Genomic DNA, 17,892 nt, shown 5'->3' on the forward strand with positions numbered 1-17,892 from the left:
TCAGAGAAACTGAAAAAAGGGCTCCTCATTAATACCAGATCTGGGCAGAGGCGTCAATTTTTACGGGTTAAAGTGTGCACCTTGGGGTGCACTTTTTTTTTTTTTTTTTTTTTTTTTTTTGAATCGGAGGGAAAATAGTTAATAGCCCTCATCCACATGAATTTAAATGTGATAAGCGCTATTACCTACGTGCTCGATAAGACATGCGCCTTGGACAACGCTAACCCCTAGTTTGCATTGGGGTTATGGACGCACATCCAATCGCGTGTTGAGCCATGCGCTGTGGCCAGCATGATTAGTCAAAGTATATTTCCCAATTATAGATAGAAATCCACAGAGATACACAGTTCAATATTATTACAACCACAACAAACTGTGGTTTCAAGCAGATGGTATTCCACATTAGTACTGGTCCCCCTCCTCCTACAGGTGATGCAACAGCAAGCCGTCACATCAAATCATTTAAAACCCAAGTGTCCTAGGACTGTTTTCTTTTTTTTTTAATCAGCTCAATCAGAAGCAGGGCTGGGCTCTGGCAACCATCAGCATTCATTCACAACTAGCCAAGGATTGTCTCCCTTAGAATATATCCTCCCCCCAATTTACTTTGATCCAATCATTGTAACAGTCTTTGGCCAGGGACCATGCCCCAGGGCTTTTTCTGTAAACATAATGGAACTTTAATTCTGGCTACTAAGTAATTTGAGGACCATGACTCCCCCACCCAGGAGTTGTGAAAGATCCCTCTACATCATCCCCCAGCCCAGACCAACCAAGGGAGAGAAAAACCTGAGCTGGCAATCAACAGGACTGTTTCTCAGAGACCGTTTGAGGTCTTTACAGGTTCCACATCAATATGAAATCTCATCAGCTATGGGCCCCTTATCTTCCTGAACATTTGTCCCCTTTTCTAGATTTATATAGTTTATTACTCCCAGAGTAAAATAAATTCAGTGTTAGTCATCCTTACCCTCCAAAACTAGAATCATTGTAAGTACTACAATTTTCATCTTTCCAAGAAAAAGAGAAATTTTCCAATTAAACTGTGATATGTCTAGAAACCTCAGCAATCATATTTTTCTATCTATATTTTGGGACCTGTATCTTTGTCGTCTGATAAACTCAGTGGCCTCTGAAGAAAAGATATACAGAAATGTTTTCCAGAAACTGGTCACATTTACCATATCCTTCTGACGGCACCATATAATTTCTCAGAAATATAATAGGCTAGACATTTTGCTACATTTTACATATGTAGGCAAAGAAAAATAATGGTAAAGAAAAATCCTTTATTAAAGCGCTGCATGAATGCACAGTTTATCTTTTCCTAATTTAACGTGGAATACATAAAATAAAAGTTAAACAGGGGACCATAAATGGAAGAAAAAGAACTAGATCATGTTTTTTTGTTTATTTTATTTTTGATTTCTTAGAGTAATGTTGTGTTCTAATCTTGACAGGTGCAATATTTAACATTTTATGCAATATACAACATTTTTATGGAATGTAGATTTTTTAATGAAGAGCTTTAATAAAGAATTTAGCAAAGCAAAATATTCTCATGATGATGCCTCCTACAGCTCTTCCATTAACCCTTTTCTAGAAAACTCAAGCTCAAAGGTTTAACTGGATATAACACTATAATTCCATGCATCAATAACAGGGCCACTGGAACCAATTTCTGCACAGTACCTTTTAAATCCCAGCTCTTTAAACTGGCTAATGGGAAACATCATGGCATCGGCTAACTGCGTTGAAAGCACCGCGTGGCAAGAGCTGAGCTGTTTATGAACAAAAAAAGGCAAAGATTATAAGAGTAGGAAAAGTCAGCTATTTCAGTCTAACCCGTGAAATTGCCTTCTCACCTACAACCACAGCAACAAGTATAGTCTTATTTTTATAAAAGACTTTGTTTCATATAGAGGGATGAGACAAAATGATGGCAGGACACAGATGGTGGTTCACTGAACTCTATATGTTTCCTGAAAGAAGTTTTCTTCTTTCAATAATGCCCTCCGAATGGAAGGGGAGAGAAGGGTATTTCCCTCAGATAGTCTCAACTCACCCCTGCTCAGCATACAATCTTTGACTTCCCATCTTTTCTCCTGCTGGTGGAGGGGTTAAGCTCTGTTGCTGTGGTAGGCGAGGGAGCATCTCCCACTGCTGGGGATGAAGTTTCTCTCAGCTCCTTGGATGAGTGACTACTTCTGGCTCAGCACACTCCTCCTCTTCCAGGCATCATGGGGGGCACAGGACAACGAGGCGTCTATCGATTCCACGTTGGTGGGAGCTCCAGTTCTGGAGGTTAAGCGCCATTTACAGTCATCGCTGTCTTTTGACAGTTTGGGACTAAGTAAAGAACGGGAGGTGAGTTTCTTCCCTCTAGTTCCTCAGCTTGCGCTGCCTTCATTGCTACTTCTAAACCGGAGGTAGTAACTCTGGATTTGCTGTGGGGTCATTATCCATAAGTTGGGGTCTGCTTTCACTGAGAATTCTACCAAGCTGAATTCTATTTCAAAAGGGCTGGACTCTCTGGAAAAAGCCCAAAAGGCTAAAATTCAAGATCTGTCTTTGCGAGTTTCCATCCTCAAGGATAAATTTAGAGATGTGCAGGCAGTTAATTCTGCCATTCTTAAAGATCAGGGGATTATTAATAGTCAGCTGGAGTACATTGAAAATTTCCAAAGATTTAATTTAAGATTTCTAAATTTCCCAAGAGTGATGGGAGAATTACTTAAACTGACTTTGCAGAGATATTTGACTGAGTGCTTAAGCATTTCATCTGAAAGTATTCCACCCATTAATAAGGTATATTTTCTGCTGCTAGACAGAATCTTAGTCAACTTAATATTCAGGATATGAATCTGACGGACTTTTTAGAGTCTTCTGCTTTAGAAGTTTCTAAGAGGACAACTTTGCTTGCTTGTTTCTTTTCCAACCATGACCTCAGTTACATTATGAAGTGTTACTTTTGAAATTTAAATAATTCTTTTTTGGGTCATAAGGTCAGAATTTTTCCTGATTTTGTAAGAGCAACCCAAGAGAGAAGGAAAGGCTTTCTGGACTTGTGCCTGGAGGTTCTTGCCTTGGGCGTCTCCTTTCTCCTTGCAAGTGTTTTGTGAAATTTCAGAATAAATCTTTTTTTTTTTTTTTTTTTTTTTTTTTTAAACTAGAACTTAAATCTTTTGTAGATTCTAAGAAATTGTTGTTGATGCCCCATAGCTAGATCCGGAGTGATTGATCTATTATTAATAAATGCAGGATGTTTCATGTAAATGCCTTTTCTTAAGATAGGTTATTCTAATATTTACTCCCTTAATTTTTCTCTCCCCTCTTTTGCTTTGTGGCCTAGGATTTTGTAAGCTTTGTGGGAATTTTTGACAAAGTGTAAAAAAATGTTTTCTTTTTCTTTGTTTAAGCATATTTTTGGCTTATACATATGTAAAAAGGTTGATTAAAAAAGCATTTGTTCAACTGCCAACTCAAACACATTCACACCAATCCTGAAGATGGAACCTGCAAACTTGAAACTGCAATCCACTGTTTAAGGAAAAGATGGAATAAAAAGGTGACCACACTGACAGGTGCTCTCCATAAAGGAGGACTATTAAAGGGACAAAAGAAATCTCAACAACTTTACTGAAGATTTTTTAATAGAATGAATGTCTACTGCAATGCATGTGGGATAAATTAATGCTTTATTTATCCCACTAGGTGTGCCTAGTATATTATTTTTGTTTTTAAAAGTTCACTACTTAAAATGCTGAAACAGTTTAATTGCAGAAAGTGTTACTAAACTATATGGCCTGAGTCAATCCACACTATGGGCACTTACCTCATCTATCACTTTAGCAAACTGCTGCAGGGTAGAGCTCATAACCTCATCATCACTTCCTAATGGAAAGCGCTATAGAAAATGAACAGATTTTATTATTAATAATTCTTATCAATGGTCAAATATCTCATTAACAATTCATCTGTTTAAATACTTATAATAGCAAAAAATGAAAATCAGTATATCAATGATTTTGCAAAACACAACTACTTTCTATGAATTAACACAAAATAAAGGAAGGATTTATTTATTTACAGTTAAAGCAGCACTTCAGCCTGGCTAATTCAAAAGGCTGGCGGTTCTCAGCACCTACAAACAGGACTAGTTTTCAGGATACTCATAATGTATCTTCATGATATATATCCATAACTTTGGTTCAATATCCTGGTTAATTTACAAATTTTGGTTACCCTACACCAAATCTACTTGAGGATCCTGATTAGTTAACAATTGAGCTAAACTGAAATTCTTCCAGGGAATAAATAACTAAAGAACAGCACTCAAGGCTCGATTTACTAAGCTTTTTCCCATAGACATAGAATCAGGCCGATACAGTACAGTGTGCTCAGCCAAGCACAGCATTTAGCATGCAACTGGCCACGCATCTGACTTGCGCCTATTACCCCTTATACAGTAAGGGGTTTAGCGCATCAAAAACGCGTGGCCACGCCCCCCCCCCCCCCTGAAAATCACATGCAAATGCATGTTGATGAGATTAGTTAGTCAGTTCCCGGGATACAGAAAGTTAAATGTGCAGCCAAGCCGCATATTTTATGCTTGGAAATTAATGCCTGCTTTTCTGTACGTCCTCCGACAATATTCTAGCGATATTAAGTCTGAGAACCAAAAATTAAAAAAAAAAAAAAAAAAAGATCTGCCCGCTGGTCAGAAAAACGGACTTTTACCGGCGTCAGTTTTCCTAACCCATTGCTGTCAGCGGGTTCAGAAACAGACGCCGGTAAAATGGAGAATCTGTTATTGGGACCCGCTGACAGCCACCTCTATGCTAATAAGGAGGTGCTAGGGATGCGCTTTTGTCCCTAGCGCCTCCTTATTACCACGACCCCTCATTTAAATAAAGAATCACGCACCTAGGAGAGGTGGCTGGGTGCTCAACATGAGTGCCCGCTCTCCCGCAATTTTTACTGTATCGGCCTGAATGGAATAAAAACCTTAGTAAAACTGGCCCTCCCTCTTAATGATCTTACAACTATATGAATTTACTCATGCAATGCGAATATATACTGTACATTATAATAGTACTTCAATTTTTTTAGAGTATTGATTAAGTAAATGTCACATCAAGACATGCAAGGGATGTAAACGTCTTAGATAACACCAATGACTGCTTCATGCAGCAATTGGTCATGAAACCAATGAGATGGGGGAACTAGTTCTTAGTGGAATGCAGGACCTGGTGCAAGAGATAAAGGTAGTGGATCCACTTGGCAACAGTGATCATAACAATTACATTTAACATAATCACTGCAGGGTAAATACTAAGGAAAACTACTGCAGTAGCATTTAACTATAAAAATGGAGACTATGATAAAATGATGAAATCTGTTAGAAACAAAACTTAAAGGAGGAATTCACAAGATTAAAAACTTGCAAGAGGTGTGGACATTGTTTAAAAATTACCAGCCTTGAGAACCAGATAAAATGTATTCCATGTATTAAAAGGGTTGAAGGAAAACCAACTGACTTCCAGCATGATTTAATAGCAAGGTAAAGCAGTTTGCTTACTATAAACAACGTTTTCCATAGATGGCACAATGAATTAGCCATTATACGTGGTCAAAGTCATTTGTCGGCATCAAATGGACTTGCCTCTCCTACCTTTGGAAAACCTCGTTTATGGTAAGCAAACTTGCTTTTTTCATCGATAAGCAAACTAAATTAGCCATTACATGTGGAGAGTACCAAGCTGAGGGTTGTAGCAGAGTGATTACTGGACAAGTAACCCGGTCTCCACCATGGAGAGTAGATTACTGTGAGAACAGGTTATGCAAAACTGCTTATCTGAAATTACTGTCAGCCCTTGAAAGGTTATGTAGACAGTAATGGGACATAAAGGTGTGAACCAATGATTAAGAGGCAGTATTGCAAATGCCTTTAAGAGATACATTGCTAAGATGGGCACCAGTAGAAGTTATAGCTCGCAGCAATGCTGAATGCTAGCCAGGCAATGTACATTTGGTGACTGTGACACCAAATCTGTTAGGGCTGTAAGCAAAGAATAATTGTGAAGCCCAGAGATGCTGTCGAGTTCTCCACTTACAAGGTGGAGGCTCTTAGTATCTAAAAGGGTTCTTCCTCCTTCATGGATATGAAGTCTTGGAAAAAAGGTAGATAATATGATGGATTGATAGATATGAAAAGCCAAGACAATCTATGGTAGATGTTTCAGGTTAGTGGGAAGGTCTAACTAATCATGGGGGGGGAAAATCGCATGTAGAGCACATAGAGAACATAAGTTTGGAGCTTGCTGACGCTTATAGCTCAGGTAACTGCGATAAGAAATGACACTTTCCTTGTCAAAACTTGAGAATCCGTCTTCAGTGGCCACATTGCCTCATGAGAAAAGAAAGACAAAAGTCAGTGGCTTATTGCGACATAAGCCTTTCATAAACCTCAATATCAGTGAACAAGCAGCAATGGGGTTAGCATGTACTAGAACATGATAAGTTACTAAGGCACTGTCCAACTGATGATGTGTCTAAGCCACAGCCAGAAAAAGAGGAACAATCAGCAGCAAATGCTTGGACTCACCATTGGCAGAAAAACATCTGAGGCTTGTTTCCTGATCGAGGAGAAAGGCACCGTGGGCCAATCTGAGATCGCTGGGCAGAATGGAGGAAGAATTGATCTAGTTTTCAATCCTGCACCAATACAAATAGGGCAATTGGCAGCAGACCCCCTTAATCAAATAGTACGTTAGCAGTCAATTGTCTTCAAAGATCACTCATGAAGTTGGAATACTCTGCTGAGGTGAATTGGTTACACCCCACCTAAATCTTTAACACGTTCATGCAGAGAAATCACGATTCCATGCCTTCCTGTTTGCTAACATAAAAACATAGCAAGGCTGTTTGAATTAAGATGCTTATCTCTCAAAAAAGATACATGAACAGAGCATATGTCTATCCTTAAGTTCAACAGATTGATCTGATAACGACTGTCCTCACGAGACCAGGTGCCCTGGGATCGGAGTGAACCTGTGTGAACATCGCTCCTTTCGAAGAGGCAATCGTTGCTATTGAGACTTGATGAGGAAGAGTGCAGAGCACTCCACCCAGAAGTACATAGAGATTTCACCACCAATGAAACAGAAAGCTAGACTAAGGACTGTGGTGCAGAATGGTTGGGTGAGCTGATCCCAGTGTAGAGAACAGTGGGACCATATACAATGGCTGAAATCATATGACTTGATGCAACAAGAATCGTTCTGGCTGTTGCACATTGAGAAGACAGTAGATTGTGCAGAAGCTATACCATGATGTATGTTCAGAAACACTCCCACTTGCAGCGAGTCTATCCCTACTCTAATAGATTTTGTGCTCCTAGTAGATAGAAGATTTGACTTATTGAAAATGAGCAGAAAAGCCCAAATTGAGTAACAAAAATGGACCATCTTGAGTAGAGAAAGCAATGTTCAAACTTGAACACTCACTGGGGCGGATTTTAAGAGCCCTGCTCGCCTAAATCCGCCCAAATCCGGGCGGATTTAGGCGAGCAGGGCCCTGCGCGCCGGTGAGCCTATTTTACATAGGCCTCCCGGCACGCGCAGAGCCCCGGGACTTAGAGTCCCGGGGCTTTCGGAGGGGGGCGTGTCGGGGGTGGGGCCGAGCGCTGCGCCGTTTTCGGGGCGTGTCGGCAGTGTTTTGGGGGCGGGCCTGGGGGCGTGGTTACGGCCCGGGGCGGTCCGGGGGCGTGGCCGCGCCCTCCATACCCGCCCCCAGGTCACGTCCTGGCGCGCTAGGGGCCCGCTGGCGCGTGGGGATTTACGTCTCCCTCCGGGAGGCGTAAATCCCCCGACAAAGGTAAGGGGGGGTTTAGACAGGGCCGGGGGGGTGGGTTAGGTAGAGGAAGGGAGGGGAAGGTGAGGGGAGGGCGGTAGAGGATTCCCTCCAAGGCCACTCCGATTTCGGAGCGGCCTTGGAGGGAACGGGGGTAGGCTGCGCGGCTCGGCGCGCGCCGGCTATACGTAATCGATAGCCTTGCGCGCGCCGATCCAGGATTTTAGCGGATACGCGCGTATCTACTAAAATCCTGCGTACTTTTGCTTGCGCCTGATGCGCCAGCAAAAGTACACGAACGCGCCGTGTTTGAAAATCTACCCCACTATGATTAGCCGCCATCCAGGTACAGAAAAAAATGTGAATTTCTTGGCAATGCAGGCAAACAACTACCACTACAAGACATCTTGGAAAGATTTTCAGAGTTGCTGATAAGGCAACCAGGATGACTTTGCACTGGTAGTGGAAGGAATCCACCTTGACGTGAAGGTAGTGCTAATTGGTGGGATTGAAAGGCATATGAGCATGCACATCCATTCCTACCCTTGGATGTAAGGAAGAATCATGCTTAGGGAACCCATTCGGAAGTCCTCTTGAAGTAGATATTTGTTGAAGGATCTCAGACCCATAATAGGCCTCAATCTATCTGATTTTGGGGATTGAGAAAATATTGGGAATAAATATCCAGTCCAAGCTGGGACAAAGACTGTCCAATCATTCGCTATTGAAACAATGATTGCATTTCTTGGTGAAACAATGTCAATTGAGTCAGATGTGAATCAAGATACAAGCAGTATGAAGGAACAGCAATGGTATCCAGACTCCACGATTTGGAGGATCTAGACATCTCCAAGATCTGGATTTAGTCACCCTCTGGAACGGAGTTGAAATGGGATAATCCTGAGCCTCTGTGTGTGCTAAGCATTTGTGGTCATAGACCGACAGGGTTAACACTGTCAGGGTCTGATAGGATTGCTCACAAAAATCCACAAAAATGGGGGAAAATAAAGCACTACAAATCCCGCATTATCCTTTTCATTTTTATTATTTTCATTTCAATGATTTATGTGACTCAAAAAGATCAAATATTAATCTCTATTTGCCTTCTTCTTATTCACCCAAAACGTTTCACAACACAAATATTCTACACCAACATTTTTTGTGGGAAATTTGTGATGAATAAGAGGAAGGCAAATAGAGATTAATATTGTATCTATTTGAGTCACATAAATCATTGAAATGAAAATAAAAATGAAAAGGATAATGCAGGATTTGTAGTGCTAAGGGTCTGATCGGAAGCAGATGTCAATGTGGAGCTGGAAGAGGAGATAGGCAGTAGTGCTTGAAAAGCTGAAACTGACACCTGTGAAAGTATGAATATTTGTAAGCATTGAAAGTACTTTGGAATCCTCAATATGGTTGGACTGCTACATTCCATTTCTTAATGTATCAGAGACCAGGTAGGTCTAGCCACTACTTGTGGACATCAACTTGGACACCACTCGCCCTGAACCACATCATACACCAAAGTTCTGACTGAAACAGAAGTGTGTCAAAACTCAGTTGAAAAGTTCTGCAGACAGAACAGAGAAGGCAATGAATTCACTCTTCAGCCTTCAAAAGCAGTTGTGGATAAGATCTTCCTTTTGCTGGTCGTATGAAAAACCTTTCAGATTCTGAATACACTCATGAGGGAATTGATACATAGAGCTACAGGCAGTATGCTTGGAGCTTTGGAAGATACTGTCCTGACAATATTGTTTAGTCAAAGTGAACTTAAAGATGACTGACCAATACAGCAGTTCTCTGAATCCTGGGGGTAATGATCTGCATTTGAGATGAAGCGTTGTAGCCGTAGGAGTGCCAGAAACAGGTGTTTCCCACATTCTCTTCTATAAACAGTTCTGGAATGTGGTGGACTGCAAGAGTCATCAGATCCAACAGGCTTCTAAATTCTGGAGGAGCCCAAGACTTCTAAGCAGGATACTTTGATGCTAAGCATTATCCTCAGCTTTTCTATGAATTTTGAATAAGACATGTATTTTGGGGCAATGTCATATCGCTAGAATCCCCTTCTCAAAAAATTGGTTTATAAACCCAGGACCCCAAAAATGACAGCCAAATCCAAGGGGGAGGGGGCTTCTCCAGTCTGAAGGGAAAGAACCTTCGTAAATTGCCTCTAAACAAATAGAATCTGCTGTCATTGAGTGAGAAAATGAAGAACCCCAAATCAAGAGTTCTGAATGTGTGTTCACTCCAATGGGCGAAACTGGGACTCCAGTGCGAGACATCACTGGCATAGTGCTGAAGAAGAGCAGCTCTATTATGTCTTCCCTCACCACAAATAAGTTAAGGAAATTTCTCACTAGAGCTGCAATCTGGTCAAGCAACAAATGGAACATCCTCTCTGAGGACAAAGATAAGCTCCTGAATTTCAACAAAAATTTTTTCTCTCTCCTTTTCTTTCTTTTTTGGAGGCAAGTGACAATATGAAGCATACTGGAGCTGGAGACTCTAACCTGAAGCTCTTGCTATCAACTCAGAAGGAATGAGGACTGTAGTAATTAGTGGATAGATAAGATAAGCTTCCCAGTGCCATAAGGTATCCCGTGCTTTGAGGATCCCTGTGCATCAAGTGCCTTGGCACATCTAGCTTCACTGATGCAGACTTCTATTTCTTCCAGGCAGCCTCAGATTCGATGCAGGGCAATTGTTTTTGACCTTGTGGCTTTGATTTGGGCCAATGGGGGAGTTCTTGAGAAGATCCTGTTCAACTCATTTCCCAGCAAGGCAGACAAGCTGCCTTGCAGGAGGAGGATTTACCGCAGCTTCTGAGAGACTTATGAGGTTCCTCTAAGCCCTAGAGTGTTGGGAATGTGGGATAGCCAACCACAGGTACATCCAAAGTAAAGGAAGAATAACAGCCAGTGAGAGGCATCACCTTACAATGCATGCAAGTCAGGAACCGCTCGCTGTGGGTTTCTTCTTGCTGGTCATTTTCAGGAGGCAACACAGTTTGTTTGTTTTTTTGCTCTGAAAAGTGACATTTGGATGCTGCAGCACAGCAAGGAAACTAAAAATAAGAAAACTGAAGAAAATAATGAACAACAAAAATTGTAAAGGATTTTGAAACAAAAGTATCTGAAGAGACTGAACGCATCCATGCTGTGCTCAGACAAAAAATGGCTGAGGAGGCTCCTAAGGTAATGCCCATGCGAGAACGTCTGCAAATGCTCAGTAGAGTTCAAAGCTCTCCAAGCTAGGAGAGAAGAGTGCATTCGGTGCCACCAGATGTCACACATATGTAATTTTAATTCAGCCTGCTTATCAACGGAAAAAGAGGCAATTACAGCCAAAAGGGCATCTTTCAGTAAATGGAAAGCAGACCCAAGGATGAAATTTGGTCTTACCTATTAATTTCCTTAAGTTCTATTACACCAGTTCCGGTTTCTTTATACAACATCATTGAACGCCCTCTTTACCCTGTCACCTGCCTCTGCTTTATGCTTAAGACATTGATACATGATTTGAATATAGTTTTCTATATATTCTCCCGTCGTAAGCCTCTGTATTAGTTTTTATGATATCTTTCTTATGCCTCTATTCCTTCTTTTATGTATATTACGTTCGCATCTCCCAGTTTGCTGCTCCCTGTTTTTTGTAACTGATTTCTCTAAGTTTTTCTCCCTTGTTTTGATGTAAACCAGCATATCGTCTCTGAGGAATGCCGGTAAAGAAAAGCCTTAAATAAATAAATAAATAAATAAATAAATAAAATGTATGTGTGCTTCTAATTTTAAGTGGTTAACATGGAAAGGTTATTCACACATTTTACCACTCACCCAGTCAATTTTTGGCTGTAATGAAAATATAACCAGGAAACAGCCCTACACATGAAGAATTCACAGATTTAAAATCCGGATTTATGCACGTAAATGGAGGCCCTACCACAGAACGTCTGACCCCGCCCCAAATCCACCCTTTTTTTTTTTGCGCATTCTGTTGCTCATGCACACTTATATAGGCACATAAATTGTAGGTTTTAAAATAAGAGTTGCGCCCGCTTGACCCATAAACTCGTGCCTGGAGACATGAACTAGTCAGACTCCAGCCTTTGTTAAAACCCAACCTTTATTCACAGCTTCAATCATATACACAACAGTGGACTGCCTTTACCTTCATATACCAACAGTGGACTGCCTTTATCTTTACTCTCTCTACTCACAGTATGTAATGCTTTGTATCAGCTCAGTGTTTGGGCAGTATTACGTTACAGGAGCTGCCTTTTTCCTGGAGACCTGGGCCTGGTCTGGTCATCCCCACCTGGATCCCAGATCTTATGGGACAGTCTCTGGTTATGCTCTCAGTCCCAATTGCCCTGAAGTTCCCGCCCATAGAGCAAACTCTCCTTAAGTCATTTAAGGTGGACCAGGCATCTAGCCTGGTCCTGCACAGGTAAATAGGGAAACAATAGGGGGAGCGCTGAAGAGGTTGCATATGCGCCCACGCCCATGGTAGCACTTCCAGGGTCACCGCCAATAAGCCAAAGACCTGCAGATAAGCTCATACAGTCGGGCAGAGTTGACACCAGACTGCCTTGGGTTAGCAACCTCTGAATCTGAGCCTCGGCAGAAACACCAAACTCCAAAGTGTTCCAGGAACTGAGTAGGCCAAAGGCTGCTCTCGGCTAGGTTCACCACCCAGCCAAGCTCTCGCAATAGGAAATTCACCTTGCGAGTCACCAGGCAGCTCTTCCAGCGACTTGGCGCAAATCAGCCTATCGACCAAATACGGGTATACTAGTACTCCATCCTTTTTCACCACTGCCGCAACTACCACCATTACCTTGGAAAAGGTTCTGGGAGTGGTGACCAGAACAAAAGGCAGTGCCCCAAAAAAAAGTGGCATCCCAAAACTGCGAACCACAAGAAGTGTTGATGTTCCAATTGGATGGGAATGAGAAGATGTGCCTTGGACAGATCAAGAGAGGCCAGAAATTCCCCCAACTATACTGCTACGATCACACATGACGTGTGAGGTCCAGGATGAGACATCACCCCATATTTTCTAGAAATGTGGGAACTGGGACCACTGCCCTCAGCCTGAGGAGCCTTGCCAATATACCCTCCACCACCTGCTTCTTCTGAGGGGGAGTGACAGGGAAATGCCAAGAACATGTCCTGAGGAATACTGCGAAACACCAGGCCCCCACTGATCCAATGTGATCTCGACCCACCTCAGATAAAAGAGAGATAGAGAGGGGACCCCCTATCTCCTATCCCGGGGGTGGGTCAGCAAAGCTTTCTTGGGAGGACCAGGAGGGTCCACCACCCGAGCCTGCACCTCATCTGGGCTGTCAAAAACAAGAACTGAGACCTACCGAAGGGGGGGGGGGGGGGGAGAGAGTCCTCTGAAAGGTTGCTCCGTTATAGGGTTTGAAGGCACCTGGAACCAAAAGCATGAACTCTCATGACAAGGGAGCGCTGTTCCAATCTTTGATCTTCCAACAAATGAGGAACTTTAGAGTCTCCCCACTTACTGGCCATCTTCTCCAACTCGCCACCAAAGAAGAGCGAGCCAGTTAAAAAGCAACTGGGTGAGCTTAACCTTGGAGGTCGCATTGGCTAACCAATTTCTCAACCACAACTGACGCCTGGCCGCCACAATTGAAGCCACCCACTGACTGAAGTGCAAACCAAATCACAACTCACATCAGCCAAAAAGGTAGCAGCAAGTTCCATAACTGATTTGAAATGTACCCCAGAGTCATCAACCGCCTGGGAGAGAAGCAAACAAGAGTGATCTGCAAGGCCAGTGCCACAGCTTCAAATGCCTGCTTAAGGATAGCTTCAAGCTCTCTATCAAGAGCATCCTTCAAGGCCGCTCCTCCTTCGGTGAGAACAGCGGTCCACTTGGAGACTGCACACTCAAGTGCATCAACCTTCAGAAACAAAAGCACTCTCTTAACACTGGATCTAGAAGGTAAGGCATTCCAAATCAGACTTCCTTTGAAATTAGTCTCTGGGGTTCCCCAATCAAGATCAATCAATTCTTGAATGGCTTCCATCAAGAGAAAAACCACAAGAGACTGTGTGCAAAGAAACCAAAATAGGATTTCTGTTCACTCAGAAGCAGAATCCACCCCAGGAACACCAAGCATAGTCATGGTCTGATAGTTCATCTTCAGGAAAGAGCTGCAACATGGTTCCAAACTGGGGGGAATTTCTCCATGCTCAAAAGAGGCAGGAAAAGAATCATACTTGCAAGTCTAGATCCTCTAGCCAAAAGAGCCACTGTGGTAGAAGATGACTCAGGCATGTAACAGAAGACAAGTTTCCAACTGAGCCTCTGCCCTAGAAGCCTGGGACAGAGCCAAGGACTGCGCGTGATGAAAGGATACCTGGGATGTACTCATTGAACTACCTTCCCCTATGAGTAACCAGTTAGGGAAGATCCAAATCAGGTGCCCCACCTAAGACATCCTTATCCAGACCCATCTACTGAGAAGAACCAGGCATAGTGAACTCACTATACGCTCAAAAACTGGGTGCACAACTGGATGCACAGCAGCACACACACGCCAAACCAACAAGCCTGAAGAGGGCAACCTAATAAAGCATGCAAAAAGCTATTACAGCCTACCACACAGCATGTAGCAAAAGCCCCGGAGTGGGGCCTAGCCTAGAAAAGATTGCTCAACACACAAGGCTGCCCATGTCCCTCAACCTCCCACGGAGTGGGACGAAAATTGGGAACGGCGCACCAAGCCGGAGACTGAAGGGAGGAGGAGACCCTATAAGTAAAACCTCCCGCTAAGTCTCTGTATCTATTTTTTTTTTAAACTTACCGAAGCTCAGAGACGCTCTCCGGCTACAAGAGGAGAGGGCATGTACCGCCACCGCCGCACTAGACTTCCTACACCCGCTGCCTTTCAGCTGCACAAGAAGCTAAGCCCATGACGGAAAACCAGTTACTGGGCTAAGGCACACCTCTGAGGGACCTCTGAAATCACCTCAGGAAACCTCAACTAGGGGAGGGACCATTTGGTGTCACCACAGGAGAGTGGGGCAGTAAATTTCTTCCTAAATTCTCCTTTTTAAAATTGAAGCAATCCTCTATGGGGAAATGCACTTCCACCATCTGTAGTACTGTGACTTCAGCTTGCTCTGTCTCCATCTGCTGGTGGGGGTGCATAACCCATTTGTTCTGGATTCATCTGACTGGACACTAAGAAACAGGTAATTTCATTCTTTGACTTCATAAGAAGTGCCATGCTGGGTCAGATCAAGGTCCACTGAGCCCAGCACTCTGTCCTCAGACATTTGCCAATCCGGGTTATAAGTACAAACAGATCTCCAATAGTTGATAGGTTTCTTGTATCTCACTTCCAGGGATAAGTGCTGGCTTCCAAAGTCTACCTGGCTAATAACTGTTTATGGACTTTTCTTTCAGGAACTTGTCCATCCCTGTTTTGAACTCCACTATGTCAGTTGCCTTGGCCACAAACTCTTGCAACAGATGCCATAGTCTAATTGTGCACTGAGTGAAAAATATTTCCTATGATTTGTTTTACCTTTGCTAGCTGCTTATTTCATGGAGTAACCCCTAGTCCTAGTATTATTTGAAAGGGTAAATAACTGTTCTCTATTGTTGAAATTTTTGTTGTAGTTCAAGAAAGGAGTTTTAAAAGCAGGACTTCCCAGATCTTCAATGTATGCAAATTTATCTCATGCATATTCATTGTAGATATTCTGAAAACCCGACCTGTTGCTGGGTCACAGATTTGGGAAACCTTGCTGTAAAGAAAGATGTCCAGTCACACCCAAATCCTGGTCATAGCATCTTTAAAAAAACAAAAAACACCCTTCCCACCCCAAATTTCTTGGTCCAAGATGTCAGGAAGGAAAACTTTCTAATATAAATAGGAGCTATTCTGCCTAATCTTGAAAACTGAAGACAGCAGCTTAGTCCCTTTACAAGCTACAAGTATGTAACTTGTTTTCCTCTTTATAGTATGAAGTCTCTACTTTACCTGTTTCTCATATTCCTTTAGAAGTTTAGAAGTCAGGTGAGTTGCAGCACTCAATTCATTCTAAGAAGAAAAGAAAGAAAAATGAACTATTTAATAATTTGGTGATCAACAAATACAATTCAGGAAGAATTGTACAAAAAGGGGATACCCAGAGATTATATTTCCTAATTCTAAAGAGCAAAAAAAAAAAAAACAAATGTAACAGATGCTACACATAATTCTATGCATGCCCACAAAAATAGGCACGTACATCTGAAAACACAGACACAAACATATGGCTTTCTCTCTAAAGCAGAGCTCAGATTAGTCAAAACGAATCTGCAAATATACTTTTCCTACAACATTACAGATAAGATGTACAATTTATGTCCAGTAAAGAATTACTGAACATAAATTTTACAAAGTGTGAATGAATACTTTATGGAAACCACGCTTTCTTTTTAATATAGTTCCTGCCCAGGCCTGTTATTTATTTTATAAAATTTGTTACTCGCTTTCCAGGTTTACAGTAAAATCTTTCAAAGCGATGTACACATTATCAACTAAAAAAAATAAAATCAAACAAAAACATATATAAAACACAATATACAAATTATTCAGTAGAGCCATCATTATTTGTCCCTTCCTGAAGATTTCTGTACCTTCATCATCATTCATGCCTTTAACCCTTAGAGCCAGAGTCACATCAGAACAAGTCAAATCAAACAGTTCCCAGGGGTTAATTCGGAAGCTCAGATTATTATCAGCCAAATGTTTGACTTTATGCAGTTGCAGCGTAAGGTGAGTCTCCTCTCTAACTGTATATATAAAACATTATGAAATTAAGTACAAAGATGAAATATGGTTGACTTGCAAGTTGTGCATATGAAAAACACCCTTCTGACCACACCATACCTGTGCATCATAGATGCGCTGCATGGCCCGATACAACTGGCTGATGTAACTGGAAATAGCTGCAGCATCTTCTTCAAATACACCCAGCAATGACCTGGTCTGTTAAAAATTAAACAATACATTTGTGTGATGCCTTAAAAAGGCATTTTAATCTAGCAAATCAGAAAAGTAAAGAGATGAAAGGGAAAATAAGTGCGTATAGAAAGATACATGCTCAAAGGAAAAGGGAGAAAATGTGTTTTAAATTACAAGTTTTTTTCCTCTGTATTTCACTGTTTTGCCTTTGCCAACCCTGCTTTTCCTCTCCTGGCGGTGCCTAAAAGGGAACAACATAGCTCTACCCCCAGCCCTTGCAGTGGAAGAAATACTGAGCAGCTCCCAGGTGCACCACCCAGAGGCAGGTCCTGAATCAGAGAGGCCTTTATTCTATAAAATTCAGCTTTTCCTTTTTTGATACGCTCCCTCAGTGTAGAATGAAAACATATAGTGCTCCATTTTCGCCCTGCTTCTACCAGCCAGAAATATGAAAAAAAGACTTCAGGTGAAGCCAAGCCTCAAATCCAGGGTCACAATGACAACAATGTATTATATTCTCTTAGAGTGATGGGCCCAAGAACTTTACAGTGGCAGTAAGTCACAAACCAATCTTCTGTAACAAGCTCAGCTGTTCATATTTTTATGTGATAGACTGCCACCAATGATATTTGTGCTTACTAAATAAATCATGACATCCCTCCACTAAAGCCTCCAAGCCCACTTGTAGAATTCTTCTGAAACATTATTAGGTCAGATTCTGGGTACGGGCTCATGATTCTTAGGCTATCCAGGACTGAGGATGCTGCAGAGTTGGTGCATTCAACTCTTGGGAATAGGAGGAAGGTAGCTCAGAGAGCACCCTTATACTGAGCTCTGGAAGGAGCTGTGCCTCCCTGTGCCAGAGGTTTGCTGTTGTGACAGTTCTGGTACAGGAAACTCCTCACTCTTTCTATTTGTTGCATGAGAAAACTTATCCTCCCTTACTTATAAATCTACCTCTCAGTGACTGCAATCCATTATGAAGTGGCTGCCTAGTCATGACAAATGGAGGAGAAATCCATAATCATTGGAGCTAT

General features: G+C 42.1%; 1 protein-coding gene across 1 annotated transcript in view; it reads right to left on the reverse strand.

Moving 5' to 3' along the window:
• Positions 1 to 17,892, reverse strand: part of LOC115082576 (DCC-interacting protein 13-alpha-like) — a gene marked incomplete at its 3' end in the record, with an annotated part of 79,587 nt that overhangs the window by 48,247 nt on the left and 13,448 nt on the right. The window contains exons 2-5 of the mRNA XM_029586794.1: positions 16,781 to 16,879; positions 15,887 to 15,946; positions 3,836 to 3,907; positions 1,676 to 1,781 (exon numbers count right to left, since the gene is read on the reverse strand). Coding sequence (XP_029442654.1) covers positions 1,676 to 1,781; positions 3,836 to 3,907; positions 15,887 to 15,946; positions 16,781 to 16,879 — 337 coding nt within the window. The remainder of the gene's footprint in view (positions 1 to 1,675; positions 1,782 to 3,835; positions 3,908 to 15,886; positions 15,947 to 16,780; positions 16,880 to 17,892) is intronic.

The sequence above is a fragment of the Rhinatrema bivittatum genome, unplaced genomic scaffold (assembly GCF_901001135.1).
Source record: "Rhinatrema bivittatum unplaced genomic scaffold, aRhiBiv1.1, whole genome shotgun sequence".
Classification (NCBI taxonomy): Eukaryota; Metazoa; Chordata; class Amphibia; order Gymnophiona; family Rhinatrematidae; genus Rhinatrema; species Rhinatrema bivittatum.